Genomic DNA, 19810 nt, shown 5'->3' with positions numbered 1-19810 from the left:
AGATAGATATTCAGATATCTGCATCTCTCCTGCATGTCTCAACTTTTTCTTTTATACTTTTTATCATTTCATTCCTTTATGATATTCTGGATCATTTCCTCAACCTATTCCAAGGAATACTTTCCTAAAAATGGCCACCCACAAAGCTTCCAGGCCTGTGATGGTAGTGGCAGGACTGAATGCTCAGAGTTCTCTGGGCTACATTGCACTTATTGTGATTTCTCACTAATTCCCCTGTAGATATTAATATTCATTTCTTTCCTCCCATATTTGACATATTTTTCCTATACATTTATCTAACTATTTTCTATTAAGCAAGAGCAAGTTGTCATATAAGTTAAAATCTCATAATAACATGTGATACAATAACATTCTCAAGCAGGGCCAGGCTAATTTTCTTATTTTCTTTGAGAGCCTGGGGAGAAGGGAAGAAAGGTGAGGCCAAGTGGAAAATAGCAGACCAGCTTTCTTGGGAATTGGGGAGGCAAGGAAGGAGTTCCTGCGTTTCTGATAGTCTGATGGCCAACACTCCCTGAGTTGGGCTATTTAGAGATCCTGGAATTGTTGTTGCTGTACTAGAAGTCCCAGTTAGCCACAGATCCAGAATTGGCCTTTCCGTCTTTACGCCAGAGCAGACAAACACAATCAGGTAAGGCTAAAATTACTCTTAGCTACTTAACTGGCCTTGGTCATTTCATTACCCTCACAATAACCCATACCCATATTTGACTGGTGGCATTATTTGGATTCCACTTATCTGCATTTTGGCAAGAATTTGCTGTACTTTAAAATAGTTGTGTATAAAAGTAAAGTTTACAAATAGAACTAAGGTCTCCCTTTGACAAACAGCCCAGTTCAGTGCAACTTCCTACTGTCCTTCCCAGTGGGCTGACAATCACAATCATTCCAACCTGGGCCGCTACTGTCTTGAGTGGTGTGTGTGTGAGTGTGTGTATGGTATGAATGTCTCTCTCTCTCTCTCTACACACATACACAAACACACACACATAAATAGTACAAACTGTAGCAATAGCCATAAATGTATATATAACCATAAATAGCACATTTCTTTCTTTACATAAATGGCATCACATTGTATGTATCATTTGGCAACATGTTTTTACCTCTTAACATTGTTTGACTGCAGATATCTATAGTTCTGTTTCTCTTTATTTAACTGTTATATTTAAACAATTGATTATCGTATGCCACATTTTATTCATTCCTTGCCCTTCCTCCCATTTTCAATACCCATCTAGATGCTTTCGAATTTTTGCCATTCAAAACAATGCTGCAAAAATTCTTCAGACTTGAATCCTTATGCACATGGAGGACATGTTTTTCTTAGGATCACATTTTTTTCCTAGAGTTAATCTTAAATTATATCTGGAAATGCAAGAGATTTTTGTTTTTACTCACCCCTTTTGTATCCCCTGTATGTATGTTCTCATTGGTGCTTAAATTTCTTTCATGGCACGGCTGCAAGCAAGTAAATTGTGACTTAGGCCCCTTGCACAGCCCTATATTATTCTTGGATTAATTAATTGCCTCTCTGTGTTGGATTTGCTGGGCGACTCTATTACAAAGCTTTTCATGGCATAGGTTCTTTTTATAAATATTAGATGCTTTTGTTAAGATGGCAGGTAACTTAATGTAACCCTATTGTTTCCTGTTTCCTTTCTTCTTTGAAGGGAGCAAATATGTGTAGGTTATTATTCACTCCTTTCAGTGCCTATCTGTATGCTCTTATTAATCCTGTTCTTGATAATTTATTTGCATATTCTCCCCTTTTTCTATATTGTATTACCTAAACTGAATGTCATTTAGGCATGGATTCAAGATTTTTTCTTGTTCCCAAAGTAGGAACAAGTAAAGCAGGAACATTGGTGAGGGAGGAGAGCTGATCTAGTTTTGTATTCCTTCATTGGCTAGGTTTGTAACCATTTGGCAGGACTTTGATATTAGCTTAGGTAATTTATTAAAAAAAGTGGGCTTGAATAAATGAATTTTAAGGTTTTCTCTAGAAACTTCTTTAACAAGAATCAAATGAACAAATTTGCTAAACACATATGGAAAATGTCCAGTAAAAAACTTGAAGAAATAATTTTTATTGCCTTTGGTATAAGAAGCAATATAATATTTATATGTGTTAAGATTTTTTAGCTGTAAACACATGGGACAGATTGTAAGATACACAAAATATGTTTTCTTTTGTAGGTGTTTGTTTTGTTCTGCTATTTTAAATGAAGTCAAAATGCCAGTAAGACCAGATCTCCAGGTATGTAGTCCTAGACCTAGCAAAAGTATTTTATTTTTATTCCTAAAATAACTTTTGTTTATTTATAGGTTTTCATAGTTATATTTTAGCAGTGACAAAGCGTATATATTTTTATCGTAATTTAAATAAAAATGTCCTTTCATTTATTCAATATATATGTTTTCAGAAAGCTACATTTAGAATATTTATGAAGTATTAAAGATATTGTCTTTTTATATGTATCTTTTAATGCAAAGAAATATGCACTGATTCATGTGTAACTTATACCTTGATATTTGTATATCAGGTTTTGAAAATTGTAAGATACTTGCATTTATATATATTGAACATGTAAGCAGTTCAACACCAAGTCTGTTTTGTGATCAGATTGTAGTATGAAAATTCCTTATTACTAAAATCTTACTTTAATAGCAGGAATGGCAGATTTTATAAAGGTTTTAAAGTAACGCTTAAGTTATATCAGTCGGTATAGCTTCAAAAAGGATGTTTCTGTCTTTATGCACTTTTTTGTTTTTTTAACCATTTAAACCCCATGAAGAAGTTGGTAGTCAGATATGCTGGACTTTTCTCTATGGTATTAAGTATAATTTGCTATAAAGTTGTTTCCACTTCTTTCATCAACAGATTTTCGGTGAGTTCAATATAATGATGACTTTAGCAATAAAAAGTATGAATTGAAAATTAATAAAATGTATTTTTCCTATTTGGAGTCTTAAACTTAATTTCTAACTCACTTTAATAATGAGCAGCATTTTTTAAAATGAATGGATTAATATTTATATGGTCTTTTGAGAGTTTTCATGTGAAAACAATTCTCAGATTACTAGACTGTATAATGTGACTAATTTTGGTTTTGATACAATATATGTGCCATTAACTTATTTCTCTAGCAGTTGGAAAAATGCATCGATGATGCTTTAAGAAAAAATGATTTCAAACCCTTAATATCACTTCTACAAATTGATATTTGTGAAGATGTGAAGATTAAATGCAGCAAACAGTTTTTCAACAAGTTGGACAACCTTATGTGCAGGGTAAATATTCATTTTTGCTGAATAGTTGGTAAAATTCTTTGCTAGCCCTCTAATTTGGGGAAGAAGTACTCCATTAGAAGACAAATAGAAAGGCTTGGGCAAGCTTGCTTATAATTATATAAGCAAGTGCTTATTTCACCAATAAGCATATTTTTTTTTTAATTTGAGGAGTCCCAAATAACATAATGGCACGTAGTTCCCCAAATAAAATATACAAAATGCTGTATTTACATAGGGTTACCATTATTAACTATTACTTGAACTGGGGAAAAAATAGTTTACCTGTTTGAAGTTTAAACAACTTCATCTATTTAAAAAAAAAAAAAAAAAAACTTTCAATATATTCTTGATGTTATATAGTGAATGCTTGGTGCTTATAAAACAAAATACACAGCAACAGCAAAAAAACTAAAACAAAAAATCACCCAAAATCTTGATTTTTCATATCTAAGGCATTTTCATATGCCTTTTTTCTGATACTGGTAATGAGTCAAAAACTGTTGAGTACAAGTTTTTAGAATCCTTTCGTTAAATACATGGATTCTTTTGGAATGGAAAATGGAAGGTAAATGATTCTTTATATCATAATCTATAGTTTCTTAAAATTACACAGATCTGCATTTTTGTTCTGAGTTTGTCATTCATTGGCTAGTGGCTTTGGGAAACTTGCTTTTTTGAACCATTTTTTCTTTATTTGCAATATGGGGGTGATGATAATGGCTACCTTTCAGGACTTCCAGGGATTAGAAATATGTGTACAAAGCTCCTAGCACAATGCCTGACTGAATAAACAATAAGTGCTATTATTGTTTTCCATACTATTTTATGTTGCAAAAGTTTAAATATATACTTTTATTTCAGGAACTTAATAAAAAGGATATGCAAAGTGTTTCAACCATTTTGATTTCTGTTGGAAGATGTGGCAAAAATATCCGTATATTGGGGCAAGCTGGATTTCTAACTATGTTAAAACAAGGACTAGTCCAAAAGATAAGTATAGAATATGTAACATATTCAGTGAGGGAAATACAATAGAAGGTATGTTTAGTCATAAAATAAGAAATGATTCAAACTATTGAAAATAAATTTGGGAGTTATATATGAAACTTTGAGATTAAAATGAATATTTTTATAATTTGTGGTATATTTTGCAAAGATAAAGATCCTAAGAAAACTCTCCACACAGACTCTTGATAACCATGTGAATTTAAGGTCACAAGAATCTGTAATGCCTTTACTTGCTTTTCCTCTTAATCACTATCTAACATTATTTACTTTACTTTTTTTATTTATTGCCTGTCTCCCGTGGTGGAGTATATGGCATTCATTTTGGTCTGTTTTTGTTCACTGCTGTTTCCTCACCACCTGGAAGAGTGAGGGTCATAGCAGACACTCAATATCTGAATTAGTTAATTAAGATAAAATAATACCAAAACTTTTCAAGCAGTAAAGATACCAAAATACTCTTCATTGTGAAGATCTTTTGTCTCCGTCTATTATGAAAAGTGCCCTTAAACTAGGAATTGAAGAGGGAAAGAAGTTATTCTACCTGGAATTAAGATCAATTTCACTACTCCCATCCAATAAATGGCAAAATATAGTGAGTTAACAAGTAAACAAAAACAAGGAAGTGATTTAAAAGCACAGCCTTTTCTGATACAGTATATTGGAATTTTAATATTTGATGTCCCTTTATTCATAGGTTTACTGTTTATTCAAAGATAGATGCTTTCTTAAAATTATTAAAATTGAATTCAAAGTAACTAACATTTGTATTTCTTTCCTCACATGGTTGTCTGGTTTGAGAAATCCAAGGAGATTATTCTAAATCAAGGAAATTCAAAAGATGAAGCTGTCATAAATATGATAGAAGACTTCTTTGATGTTTTGATGGTAAAAATGCACATTGATTAAGTAATATTATAAAGCATGTGTTTATTTAAAAAATAATTTGTATTCTTTATGCCTTGAACTTGAAAGTCACTAATAGATTGGTTAGTGACTTGATTGGATTAGTTTTTCAGACTGTATAAAGCATTTATCCTTATTGATATGATCAAATGGTTAATTAATAAAAGTTAAATAATTATGTGATGAGTTCAAATTTAAACTTATTTTAATACAATTTGTAATGGTTTATAATATAAGATAGTTATGAATTAAACATTACCTTTTTTTTTTAAAACAGGTCGTACATGATGTCAGTGATGAAGGTATAATTAAATATTTTATTTCTATTGGAAAAATAATTTGTTTTAGTATAATTTAGTGTAATAGTATTGTCCTAATATTAGGATCTGGTTGTATAATTCAGGGACTGGCAAACTTTTTCAGTAAAGGACCAGATATTAAATATTTTAGGCTTTGTGGGCCAGGAGAAAAAATATGAACTCGTTATATAAATACTTACATAGCAAGAAAGAAAACAAATTTCTTTCTTTCAAACATTCTTTCAAATGTTTTATCAGCAATTCAAAATATAATAATTGAGTAAAATTTTTTGTAACACAGGTCTACTAATGAGAAGCTTAGCATTCTTTTGAGGGGGGATAGCATTTTGCTTAATTGGGGTCCAAAGTTAGTGTTCCTATTATCAAAATTGATTGCAGATATTCATTTGTTAATGCTTGTCTGAAATGAGATTTTATATATCTCCTTTGAAAATGTGTTTTCATACAGATACTGCCAATTCCTGATATCAGTATCAAGTGATTTTAATTCAGCATATTCATCACTTTGAAGGCATTAATAGAATTGTTAGATTCTTTTTTTAATATTTGCCTTTCAGAATGTCACTACATTGCACATTAATCACCTTCAGTTGAAGGGTTAGGTGGACATTTCCTCAATTGCACAGTTAAATGGATTTTGAAACATGAAAATTTCCTTTGCACTTTCATTAAGGGTCAAAAACATTGCTAGACATGTCATTTGAGGTTGGAAAATATATGCCCTGCATTAATTGGGGTTCAAATAACCTGAGTTGTCACTGAAATGGTTTTACTGCAGTATAAATTTCTCATGTAAGCACTATTTTGCCTTGTAATTTTAGGGTGAATTCGTTAAGAAACTTTATCAATTCTGTAGCAAAACTAACTTCCAAAGCTATTCACTATTTGATAATAGTGGTAGAGGGTTGTTCTTCCTGTTCAAAAAAATTTCAGTCTTGGCCCTGAGTTGAAAAAATTACAATAAACCTTTACCATTGCTAAGCCATCAGCCACTGTGGTATAGAGCATGTTGGGAAACTCAGCTTCTATTTCTGACAGAAATTCACAGAACTGACAATTGGCTATGTTCGTAAGAGTGAATGAAGTTTAGCTTGATAGTACTGGTTCAATAAAACATGTTAAAATCAAATATTTTCCACAGAGTACCTGCTGATACAGCTGTACAAAAACAGGCATTGGGTTTGAGTTGGCCCATGGGCCATAGTTTGCTGACCTTTGAGCTAATGGAATAAAATTTGCAATAGTAAATAAAACTGACAATGCAGCACATTACAACTCATCCTTTCACTTGTGGCTAGCTATTGTCTTGTGCCAAGCAATCATATCCAAGTTATTTTATCTCTATGTTGGTTAAGGAAGAATTACCTAGTATTGAGAAAGTGAGAATTTTTTTTTCTTTGAAGCTGGTGAGTTGTTCATAAAAAAAGGAACAGCTATTTGCTGCCTTCAAAGCCAAAAAGTTTAAAAAGACCAGTTGATATTTATCTGAAAAGTACCTAATTATACCTTTTCCTTAGTTTCTCTGCAATTAATGTAACAATTGTCCAGTCTAAATTCTTAAGTTTTTAGGGGAGAAAATAGTCCTAAAGTACTAAGTAAAGTGATCCAACTGATTTTTTTTTCAGTCTACTCATTTCGGAAAGCTGTCCATTTGGCCATTTCAGTATTGCTGTTATTTAAACTTAATTTTAAAATTTGCATTATGAAATAGCATTAGCAAGTTCCTCTGAATATCTTGAGTGATGATGAAGCCTCATCTTGGGAGAATAGATTTAACTTTTAGACATAGCTTAAGTCATTTAGAACTGCATGAGGTCAAGGAATGTTGATGGTCAGTATGGGTGTAAGAATTTTTGTGGTATGACTATCAATTAAGGAGGCCAGTTTTCAAGATAGAATTTCCCCTTTGGAACCATATTTAATTCATCTTTAAAAATATTTTCTTTTGTGCCTGAAATTAGAAGGTGGATCTGGTGTTATTCTCTTGCCAATATTAAAATCAGTCATATCTGTTGAGTGGCATTTTTTCAAGGCCACATCACTAGTTAGTGGCAGAACCAGGGCTTAAATTCAGATTTCTTCTCACTGCCCTCCCCCCTATGTGGGATCAGACACCCAGGGCAGTGAATCTCCCTGGCAACGTGAAATATGACTCCCGGGGAGGAATGTAGACCCGGCATCGTGGGACGGAGAACATCTTCTTGACCAAAAGGGGGATGTGAACGGAAATGAAATAAGCTTCAGTGGCAGAGAGATTCCAAAACGAGCCGAGAGGTCACTCTGGTGGGCACTGTTTCGCACACTTTAGACAACCCTTTTTAGGTTCTAAAGAATTGGGGTAGCTGGTGGTGGATACCTGAAACTATCAAACTACAACCCAGAACCCATGAATCTCGAAGACAGTTGTATAAAAATGTAGCTTATGAGGGGTGTCAATGGGATTGGGAAAGCCATAAGGACCACACTCCACTTTGTCTAGTTTATGGATGGATGAGTAGAAAAATAGGGGAAGGAAACAAACAGACAAAGGTACCCAGTGTTCTTTTTTACTTCAATTGCTCTTTTTCACTCTAATTATTATTCTTGTTATTTTTGTGTGTGTGCTAATGAAGGTGTCAGGGATTGATTTAGGTGATGAATGTACAACTATGTAATGGTACTGTAAACAATCGAAAGTACGATTTGTTTTGTATGACTGCATGGTATGTGAATATATCTCAATAAAATGATGATTAAAAAAAATAAATAAATAAATAAATAAATTCAGATTTCTTCATGCCCAGACCAGTGGCCGCCTTCTGAACTGCACGGGTAAATTCTCTCCATCAACTCATATAATAAAAGATTGCCATTTATAAGGGTTTAAAATGCATAATTATCAGTAATTTAACACTTTTATTCAGGTAAAAGGCAAGTAGTGGAAAGTTTCATACCTCGAATTTGTGCCCTGGTTATTGACTCAAGAGTGAATATTTGTATTCAGCAGGAGGTAAGGTCATTTGTTTGATTTTCTTTTTTTAAACCAAAAAATGAGAAAGTGAAGAAAATATAATAGGAATTAATCTGATTGAATAATTATTTTCTTTTGGCACTAAATTAACTATCTTGTAATATATTTCTATTGTTTTGATAATTCATTGCCTTTAAAGCTGATATACTGAATATATTTCCTAAATACTTTTTGAAAATTCATAATATGGCTTTATGTACATAGTTCATTATGAAAATAAATTATACCATCAAGATATTAGAAGTATCTAAATGCTAAGTATAACCAATATAAGTGTGTGTATATGTATGTGTATATGTGTGTGTGTATATACTGTATATATGTACACATGTATAACCATAAGAACAAAAATTAATAAGATAACATTATTTGGCTTCCTTCTTAGAATAGAATAATAATTAGCATGTGTTACTTGGCTCTAAATATGTGACTCATGCCGTGTTCTACTTTTGATAGCCCATGTTTTGTGTTTCCTTGTAGTCACTATAATTCATATTCTTTCCTCCGTCTTATCCATCCCCTTTATAAAATGCAGTCATTGAGAAAAATTAGTCTTCTAAGGTGATGTGTAACTAGTATATTTTTCTAAATATTTGTTACATTTCACTGAATCTATAAAGTTAATGTGTTATCTTTTTTTTTTTTCTTTCCTAGACTCTAAAAAAAATGAATGCTATGCTTGACAAAATGCCTCAAGATGCCAAGAAGATCCTGTCTAATCAAGAAATGTTAATTCTCATGTAATAATGCATACTATATTGCTTTTGGTAGTGGTTCAAGTCAAGAATTTAAAGAATGTTTAGTAAGGCAGTAACGCAACATGATTTTGCATTAATAATTGAAATTCATAGACTGTTTCTAATTGTAAATTTTAGTGGGTTTTTTTCCCCCAAACATAATGAGCTTTTTATTTAGCTGATATTAGTTCAGAGAATAATCTATTATTTTAATTCACAGGAGTAGTATGGGGGAAAGGATTTTAGATGCTGGAGGTAAGTATGTCTTTTCAAAATGTTCATATTTGAAATTATTCCAAATTTATGAATAGAATATCTCTTTTATAAAAACTTTAGCATTTTAATGTTATGTGATTATGTGAGGGAACTATAAACTGTTTACCTACAGTTAGTAATTGTTTAATTACTTAGTTAATAAATATGTATCTGCTACTAAAATAATAACTTTACATCATAATATTATTTTTCCTATTGATATATTTAGGAATAATAAATTCCTCAAATGGTATTTTATGAAATTAAGAAGTCTAATATTCTTAGGTTTATAGATGTGTTTTTAAACAACATGTTTAATAAAAGAACTCGAAGTTTCTTTCCTAAGTTTCATATGAGAAAATGTTATGTAGTGATTTACATATAGAATAAACCAGTTGGTTTAAAGTGTTTCATAAAAGGAATAGGAAGATTCTGTGATTTATGAACTATTGTATGTTATTTTGCAATTTACAACTCTAATAATAATGGAATGGCAGAGTCTTTGAATTTTTAAGTTTATTTTAAATATTCTTTTTTTTAAATTTCACCCTTTCTGTTAGTAAACTTGTTTCATAATTTGGACTGTAATTATGTAATGAGACATTTCTTAATCCATATGAAGAAAATAGCAAAAAATTAGTAAATTAAACTAATATTTTCCTTATTTCTCTTGCTTGTTCTACTACTTCATCAAATATGTGATCTTTTATAAACTCTTAATTTTCATAATTTCACGTTATATATTAACAATTTTTTTTATAGATTATGACTTACAAGTAGGCATCATAGAGGCTTTATGTAGAATGACCACAGAAAAACAAAGGCAAGAACTGGCGTGTCAGTGGTTTTCAATGGATTTTATCGCTAATGCCTTTAAAGGAATTAAAGACTCTGAATTTGAAACAGTAAGTAATATAAAAATAACAAATTAGCTGAAGAAAGATTTTTAATTTCTATGCTTTTAAAAACTCTCATTTTTTTTAAAATTAGGATTGCAGGATATTTCTCAACCTTGTAAATGGCATGCTTGGAGATAAGAGAAGGTAAATATGCAATACACAACCATTTCTATAAAGAAATACCTGTCAAGAGGGAGCTCATAATATTGAACCTCTATAAAATTTAACATTATTTGTTCTATTTTGTTAAAGTGTAAAATTTACATGAATATTTAAAACAATATCATACCATAATATCATTTAGTAGATTTTCACAGTTGTAGGCTGAAATAATCCTTCACAGGCCTTGTTTTGCTTTGTACGTTTCAGAGGAAACAAGGCATTTCAGTATAATAGTAAGCTTTGAATGTTGAAAATTAATTTACTATATTTCAGAATTGAATATACCATATTACTGTTTGAGAAATAATAAAAGTCTAGACATAAATATTACTTAAGCTGCCTCCATTCACATACTGTCATGAAAATGTATAGCACACAGATCTTCTTTTATGATTAACTCCTTATACTGTAAGGAGTATCTGAAGTTACTTGAAGTTAAGAATGGGCAGGAAAGAAAACATAATGTAAATTTTATCATTTTTGATAATGACAGAAGAACAGAGTATTTGCAGTACAGTGCCTGGCACCTTATAGATGCTCACAACACATTGGATGAATGAGTTCATATTTACTTACTAAAGAAACAAAGGATACAGTGAGAAAGCTAAGTGCAAGACATAATATTGCCTGTATTTAAATCATTGGTTCCCCTCTTTCTGTTTTAACATTGGGCAAGTTACTTAACCTTACTTGCCTCTTTTTCCTCAGCTGGAAAATAAGAGTACTAATACTATTTACCACATGTTTGTTGTGAAGATTGAAAGAGATAATTATAAGTTAAGTGCTCAAAATAGTGTCTGACCAAGAAAGAAATTAATAAACTCAGCTATTTTTATTAGCAGTATTATTCACTTCTTCTCTTCTTTTCCCATCTAAGTGCTTTGGGAACTTCTGTTGTGTTAGTACAGGCTAAATTGGGAATCTCTGATCATAGCTGATAGCAGAAAAATAAATTAGTAAAATTACATTAGTAAAAATGGTAGATTGTGTAGTATCCACAAAGTAATATAGTTTTCTCTACAAAATAAAATTTCCAGTAAAATATTATTTTTGAAAGTAATAAATAAGATATGATTTTATTTAAATTATGACCACTGTCTGATTTCCTTTTGATTCTGGGCATGACTTCCATGGCTAGACAAGATTGTGCTCTGAAGGTTTATTAATTTTTTTATTAATTCCAACTACTTTTTATTTCAGGGTCTTTACATTTCCTTGTTTATCAGCATTTCTTGATAAATATGAGGTAGGTTTTAAACTTAGGACATTTTTTTAGTTAATAGATGAATTTTTATGCGAGGGTAAACTGAATTATAGATTACAAATTGACAAGTACATTAAAAATAGTTATAATTAGATCACAAATACAACCAGTCTAGTGTTCTTTATCTGATAGTGACAGCAAGAGACATTTTATTTACCAACATATCTGTTGCCAAATCTAACTTAAAAATGCTGTACTTTTCCAAATGTTCTTTTTACTTAATCAAATCCATTAGGGATTCATGCATATATTCAAACTAGTATATGTATTCTGTTAACACTTTGAATTCAGTTTTTGATTTCTCAGAGCTAGCTAATTGCTTGTTCTTTCTTTTGATTGTTTGCAGATTAATCTAAATGTTATACTTGTCTGCCCTTTTCTTCTCTCCCTTGTACTTTTTCTTTTTAAATTCAGCCACAAGCACAGCATGTTCATGATTTTCTGTTGTCATTTGTAAAAGCAGAATAAATACTAGTTTTGTATGCTTTATTTTATTAGCTACAAATACCATCAGACGAAAAACTTGAGGAATTTTGGATTGATTTTAATCTTGGTAGCCAGACTCTATCATTCTACATTGCTGGAGAAAATGATGTAAGCTTTATTTCCTACATACTGTTTTATATGTATATGCATATGTAAAGCATCTTAATTCAACTTAATCTTGTTGATTTCTTTGTATATTTATTTTCTATAGCCATTCTTTTAATAGATTTTAATGTTATCTCTAGCAATTTTCAGTAGTGTGGTAACCTACCAAGCTAATTAGAAATGGAAATTATTCCTTATGTTTTATCATGACAGAAAGATTAATGCTACATATAATACTAAATTTTTTAACATGCATAAGATTTTCAGAAATAAATTACATGCTAATAGCATGTAATTTATATTCACATGAACAAAGTAAATCAAATTTAGAAAAGACTTCAGTTACTTATATATAAAAGCACTCAGTTAAAAATAATGTTAGCAGATAATGACTGGTGGTCTTAACTTACTCATAAAACCTGTTTAAAAATAGTGAAGGATTGATTCTTATGGTAATATTTAGAAGTGAATTTTAGCATTTACTAAACTGATTGTAGGTGGTTATATGCTAGTAAGACCTTAGTCTTTTTAGCCTGTCTCTTGTAGAATACTACTTTTTATCCCAGGTTAGCTCTTTATAGCTGAACATTAACCAAATGCCTCTTAAAACTTTCATAAACCTTTATTCCTTTTTATTTTAGAGTACCTTTTTAGAATGATTCATTAAAATCTAGTTCCAATGACTATGTTTGCTCCTTGGCCTCACTGACACTTTTTAATAGCAATAACTAACTCTTTTTCTTATTACATGGTTTATAGGAGTATTTTTAACTGGGTTGATCTTTCAGGAACTTAATTTTCATTTGGGGGGAAGAGGATTTATAAGTATTAAATGTCTGCTATGTTTCAGACACCAATTTAGATTCTGGGAGACTCTTCTTCCCCAAAATATATTTGGAATCCTCTCTCCTTTGGTTTTATATAGCAGTAGTATGGTCTCCCTGTATTCCTCTTTGCTTCTCCTAAAAGCCTTTCTCTATTCATTGGCTGCTTAAAACCCTCTTTTGCCTCTTTAACTTGGTGTACAGTGCTCTTTATGATCCGGCCTCTGACTGTTTCTCTGAAATCTCATACCACTCTCTTTGCTCTCTGTGTTCCAGCCACATGCATTTTTTTCCTATTGCCCTAACACTGCTTCTGCCCATTTCAGGTCTTTCTACTTGCTGGATCTTCTGCTTTGAACTCTTCCTCCAGATCTTTGCCTCTTAATTCCTTCCCCCTTCCCACTTAGGTTTCAGCACAAATGCCATCTCTTTATAAAGGTGTTCTCTGGTCACTCAATCTGAAATACTCTCCTACATTCTATCACATTGTTCTTTTTTATTTACTTTAGAGCAGTTATTGCTATTTAAAATAATTTTGTTTTTTGATGACTGTTTTCACCCATAGAATGTCTGAGTCATAAGATAAGGAACCTGTCTTGTTGTTTTTTGTTATTCAAGTCCTCTTATTTGTTGCAAGAATGAGTAAATGGACTATTCAGAGAACTGAAAGATATATAGTATTTTTAGTACGTAAGAGTGCAAAGAGGATTGTTAAGAAATAAGGCAGTGTGGAGTCGATGAAGAGGGTAATACCAATTCAACAAATACTTATTAAGAACTTAATTTGTGCCAGATATTATGTGCGGCACTAGGGATACATTGATCACTGTATAAAATTTAAAGATCCTCCTGGAGATGGTAGGAAGAATGGATTGAAAAAAGATAAGACCAGAGGCAGTTAGGAGGCTTTTGCAGTAATCCAGGTGAGATATCATGGGAAGTGACAGCAAGAATGGATGGAAATGGATGGATTCCAGAATTACCTGGAGGGGTAGGTAGAATTGAGAGGTCTTAGCTATTTGTTTGTTTTGTGGGGGAAAGATGATGAGTTAAGCTTTGACTGATTGGAGATGTTTGTGGGATACTTAAGCTGAAGGTATCTGATAAGCAAGTGTGTGTATTGGTCTGAGGCTCTAGTGAGAAAACTGAGCCAACCACAAGTAAAGAGTTTAGAAGCTGTGTGTGTATGTTCATACACACGTACATACGAACACATAGACATGTGATGAATAAAACCATGAGAATTCATGAATGCATAGGTTACTGACCTGAAAAACACAAATTTCTACATGATAGGTAGAAGGTACTCTACTTAAAAAGATACTTGTAGGCTTGAAGATTTGGCCAAAAGAGTTATGGACAAGGGAAGGGTTTTTTTTTTAATAAAAGGAAATGATCAATCTTGTCAAATACTCTTGGAGGGGTAAATAAAATGAAAACTTGTGACTCATGGAAGAACAGTTTCACTTAAGTGATGTAGGTTTAGACATTCCTGGCAAGTTGAAATATTGTTGAAAAAGCAAGGACATCAAGTTAAGGGAAAGAGAGCAGTGTAGCTAGAGAGAGATGTACATTTAAGGGAGGGTCATTTTTTAGATGTTTTATTTTAAATGTAAGAGCACTTTAAAATTGATGGTGAGGGACAACAGAGAAGGAGATACTGAAGAAAAAATTAGACTAAGAAAAAGAGTATAATGGAAGGGGTGGGAGATATAAATGAAACAAAATTGGCACAATATATTAATAATTGTTGAAGCTGGGTAAGGGCATATTTTGGATTCTTTACACTGTGATTTCTACATTTAAAAAGTTTTAAAGTTTTTTAAAGGAAGGCAGTGAACTAGGTACAGTAATATGTGAAAGCATCACTTTGTGGTTGGTAGATGATAACAACCAGTAGGTGTAGAGTGTGCCAAATGTTATGTGTCTCAAAGGAGCAAGTTTTTTACACACAGATGGAGATATATGAACTGCTGAAAGCTTTTGGGGGAGAGGAGGATACCACCCTGTCCTCCTGACCCTGAGGTTTGGGATATGGGAGAATTACATCTTAACTGGAGAGGGCTAAAAAGGTAGTAATGCCTTCAGAGAATAGACTGGTTTCAGTTAAGGTAAAGAAGTAGAGGGAGTTAATAAAGAGATTGAGGATTTGGGAGAATTTCTGTAGAATTTAATTGTCCTTAAAAACAGAAGAATTGGATCTATTTTCCTCACAAGATAACTGGAAGGTTTTAGGGGTGCCGTCTTTTATGAATTTTGTGAAAAATTTTATCTGATTTTTACTATGACTTTGTGAATTCAGTTTGATTTAATTCATTTATATAGATTTTCAGTGAAAATACTTGAAAGGGGCATACATTTTAGATTACTGTTCATGTGCATTCATTGTTTGAATCTAAGGCCAATTAACAGGTATTGTGGCTACGGGACCTGGAATGGGTAATCGAGTGAGAATAGAGGAATGAGTGTAATTTCACAGAACATTTGAAAGGAAGATACGACAAGATTGGTAACGTTTTAAAAAGGAATCCCTTAATAAATATTACAGATAATCATTATTTTTTGGTCAAGCATAGGAAACTCTAAAATTAATCCGTATCATCTTTCCCTTTTGAAAATGTACAAATAGATTAAATGTGGTATGCATAATATATTATGTAGCTAATTGATGGTACTGACAAGCAATAAATGTTTTATCAATTGTCTACTTAGTGACATTTAGTAAAAAAATAAACCTTTAGTAGTTTTATAACTTAAAAATTGGTGTCTTAAAAGTTGTAAATCAGAAGTAAATTATTTATGGTAAAAATTTATTTTTAAATTTAAGGATCATCAGTGGGAAGCAGTCACTGTGCCTGAGGAAAAAGTACAAATATACAGCATTGAAGGTACTGAATTTTTTTTTATGTTTTTCTTACCACATACAGTTGAAATTGATTGCTGTCTGTAAAAACATAATACTAACAAAATAATTTAAAAATTAACATTCTACTGTATTCACATTCATAAATCCGATAATTTGATATCAAGTTCCCAGAACCTACATTCTTCCCCTCATCTTCCAGCTCTCTCCTACTTATTTCCTTCCTTATAACTAGTCTAGAACCCATGATCACTTTGACTACTCTCTTGCCAGTATATTCAAGGCTCTTACAGTTTCATCCCATTTGTTTAATTTCATTAAAACGTCTGTTTTCTGTACTCCTGTAGCTGGAATTGCCTACTACCACTGGGCAAAATTATACAACTTGGCATTTAGGTACCACTAGAAATTCAGATATCAAGACCTATTTTAGTCATTTTGATGGTATCAAATTATGATTTTATTTGTATTTCCCTATTGATGTTAAACACTTTTTCACATGCTTATTGGCCATTCATATATCTTCTTTTGTGAGGGTTCTGATCAAATATTTTATCCATTTTTATTGGGCTGTCTTTTTTTTATTATTGAGTTTTAGGAGTTCTTACGTAAATTGGATACCAATCACTTGACAGATCTATGTTCTCCCAGTTTGTGTCTTGCCTATGCATTTTATAAATGACAAGTTTGATGAGGAGAAGTTTTAAAATTTGATAAAATCCAATATATTTGTTTTTCTCTTTTATGATTATTGCCTTCTGTGAGTGAAGAAATATATGCCTATCCCCAAGTCACAAGGCTGTTCTTCTATTTTTTTGTATAATCACTGCAATCAAGTTAATAAGCCTATCTATCATCCTCGAAAGTTCCTTGTGCTCCTTTAAATCTTTTAAATCCATTTATCCATCGACCCCATTTGTAGTCAGTCACTTAGAGGTTTCCTTTACTATGGATAAGTTTACATTTTTAGGATTTTATAAAAATAGACTCATTCAATATGTAGCAATTTTTGTCAAGCTACTTCCTTTTAGCATAATTTTTTTTAGATTCAGACATGTTGCACATTTCAGTTGTTTATTCCTTTTTATTTCTAAGTGGTATTCCATTGTATGGATATACTTCAGTTTGCTTATCCATTTACCTGTTGATGGACATTTGGAATTGTTCTAGTTTGCTAATGCTGCAGAATGCAAAACACCAGAAATGGATTGGCTTTCATAAAAAGGGGGTTTATTTGGCTACACAGTTACAGTCTTAAGGCCATAAAGTGTCCAAGGTAACACATCAGCAATCAGGTACCTTCACTGGAGGATGGCCAATGGCATCCGGAAAACCTCTGTTAGCTGGGAAGGCATGTGGCTGGCGTCTGCTCCAGAGTTCTGGTTTCAAAATGGCTTCCTCCCAGGATGTTCCTCTCTAGCAAGCTTGTTCGTCTTCAAAACATCACTCACAGGTGCACTCAGTTCCTTCTTTTTGAGTCAGCTCATTTATATGGCTCCACTGATCAAGGCCCACCCTGAATGGGTGGGGCCATGCCTCCATGGGAATATCTCATCAGAGTCATCACCCACATCTGGGTGGGACACATTCCAAGCAAATCTAATCAGCACCAAAACCTCTGGGCCCCACAAGACTACATCAAAGATAATGGCCTTTGGGGGACACAATACATTCAAACTGGCACAGGAATTTTCCCAGTTTTTAACTGCTATAAAAAAGCTGCTGTGAACATTCATGTTTAAGTCACTGTTTAGATATATGCTTTTGTTTCTCTTGGGTAGATAATTAGGAGTGCAATTATTACATTCTCACCTCCGGTGTGGAAGAGTTCCAATTGTTTCACATCCTTGCCAGCATTTCAAAGGGCCAATCTTACCTTCTTTCCTTATTTTACTAGCTAGAATTGTTGAATAGAACTAATGAGAGCAGACTTCTTTGCATAGGTTCTGATGATTGGGGGAAAACATGTTTTTCACCAAGAATCTGATGTCTAGCTCTTAAGTTTTTCGTATGTGCCTCTAACAGACTGAACTTTGCTTCTCATTCTAATTTGCTGAGAGTTTAATCATGAATAGATGCTAGGTTTTTGCAAATGATGTTCCTTCATCCATTGATCTGATGCATGGTTTTTCTTGTTTAGTCCCTGAATTTGGTGAAATACATTTGGTCTAACATTCGAATGTTAGAACAACCATGCATTCTTTGGATAAACCCCACTTGGTTGTGATGCGTTATCTTTTTATATATCTTTGGAATTGATTTGCAAAAAAATTTGTTAAGAATTTTATATTCTAAGTTCTGGATAGGTATTGGTCTGCAGTTTTCTTTTTCTGTAATGTCTTTGTTTAGGGCTTAGGGGGGGAATGTTACCTCATAGAATGAGTTGGCAAGTATTCCATATCTTCAATTTTCTAGAACAGCTTTTGTAGAATTGATCTTATATATTCTCTAAATGCTTGGTAATACTCACCAATGAAGCAAATCTGGGCCAGCAGTTTTGTTAAAGGCTTTTAACTATGAATTCAATTTATTTAGTAGAAATAGGGTTTTTCAGGTGTTCGGTTTGCTAATGCTGCCCTTAAGCAAAATACCAGAAATGGATTGGCTTTTATAAAGGGAGTTTATTTGGTTACAAAGTTACAGTCTTAAGGCCATAAAGTGTCCAAGTAAAGCATCAACAATAGGGTACCTTCACTGGAGAAAGGCCTGTGGCATCTGAAAACCTCTGTTAGCTGGGAAGGCACATAGCTGGCGTCTGCTTGTTCCTAGGTTGCGTTTCAAAATGGCAGTCTCCAAAATGTCAGTGTCAGCTTTGAACGGCTGTGGTCAAAATGTGTCTGTAAGCTGCAGCAGTGTCTGGGCCTGGGTGACTCTTGTAAAAGTACTCCAGTGATCCAATAAAGACCCACCCTGAATGGGTGGGACACCACCTCCAAGGAAGTAATCCAATGAAAGGTCTTGCGCACAAGACTGAGTCACATCTCCATGGAAACACTGAACCAGTAGTTTCCAACCTAATCAACACTAATACGTCAAAGAATATGGCTTTTTCTGCGGGACATAATATATACAAATAGTACATCAGTTTATCTATTTCTTCTTGAGTGGGCTTTGGTAATTTTTCCTTTTTCAAGGAATCTGTCCATTTCAACTGTGTTGCTAAATTTATTGGTATAAAGTGATGTATAATGTTTCCCTATTATCTTTTTACTGTCCGTAAATTATGTAATGATGAGTTCTCTTTAATTGCTAACAATGGTAATTTGTATCTTTTATCTTTTTATCCTGATCAGTCTGACTGGAGGTCTATCAATTTTATTAATATTCTCAAAGAACTAGCCTTTGCATTGATTGATTTTTCTCTATTGGTTGTCTAATTTCAATTTAATTAATCTCTGCTGTTATATGTATTCTTTTTTCCTGCTTACTTTGGTTTTAATGTGCTATTTCCTTCTAGTTTAGGTTAGAAGCTGAGGTCATCAATTTTAGATCTTTCTTTTATAATCTAGCCATTTAATGCTGGAAGTTCCCCCTGAAGCACATTAGTAGCATCCCACAAGTATTGATGTGTTGTGTTTCTATTTTCCATTAAGTTGGTTCTTTTTAATTTCTCTTTTGATTACTTCCTGGATCCATGGGTTTATTTAAAAGTATTTTATTTA

At 32.5% G+C, this 19810-nt stretch overlaps 1 protein-coding gene across 1 annotated transcript in view; it reads left to right on the top strand.

Annotated features, from left to right (window-relative positions):
* The first annotated feature begins 419 nt into the window (after positions 1 to 419).
* Positions 420 to 19810, top strand: part of SYCP2 (synaptonemal complex protein 2) — a 110124-nt gene continuing 90733 nt past the window's right edge. The window contains exons 1-14 of the mRNA XM_037811663.1: positions 420 to 649; positions 2218 to 2278; positions 3169 to 3312; positions 4174 to 4302; positions 5101 to 5205; positions 5501 to 5525; positions 8447 to 8532; positions 9208 to 9293; positions 9511 to 9545; positions 10308 to 10450; positions 10536 to 10588; positions 11807 to 11852; positions 12369 to 12464; positions 16113 to 16173. Of these exons, the coding sequence (XP_037667591.1) occupies positions 2255 to 2278; positions 3169 to 3312; positions 4174 to 4302; positions 5101 to 5205; positions 5501 to 5525; positions 8447 to 8532; positions 9208 to 9293; positions 9511 to 9545; positions 10308 to 10450; positions 10536 to 10588; positions 11807 to 11852; positions 12369 to 12464; positions 16113 to 16173 (1033 nt within the window). The 5' untranslated portion in view covers positions 420 to 649; positions 2218 to 2254. The remainder of the gene's footprint in view (positions 650 to 2217; positions 2279 to 3168; positions 3313 to 4173; positions 4303 to 5100; positions 5206 to 5500; positions 5526 to 8446; positions 8533 to 9207; positions 9294 to 9510; positions 9546 to 10307; positions 10451 to 10535; positions 10589 to 11806; positions 11853 to 12368; positions 12465 to 16112; positions 16174 to 19810) is intronic.

The sequence above is a fragment of the Choloepus didactylus genome, chromosome 19 (assembly GCF_015220235.1).
Source record: "Choloepus didactylus isolate mChoDid1 chromosome 19, mChoDid1.pri, whole genome shotgun sequence".
In the NCBI taxonomy this organism is placed as follows: domain Eukaryota; kingdom Metazoa; phylum Chordata; class Mammalia; order Pilosa; family Megalonychidae; genus Choloepus; species Choloepus didactylus.
The sequence above is the reverse complement of the archived record's forward strand: the minus strand, read 5'-3'. Positions and strand labels throughout refer to the sequence as shown.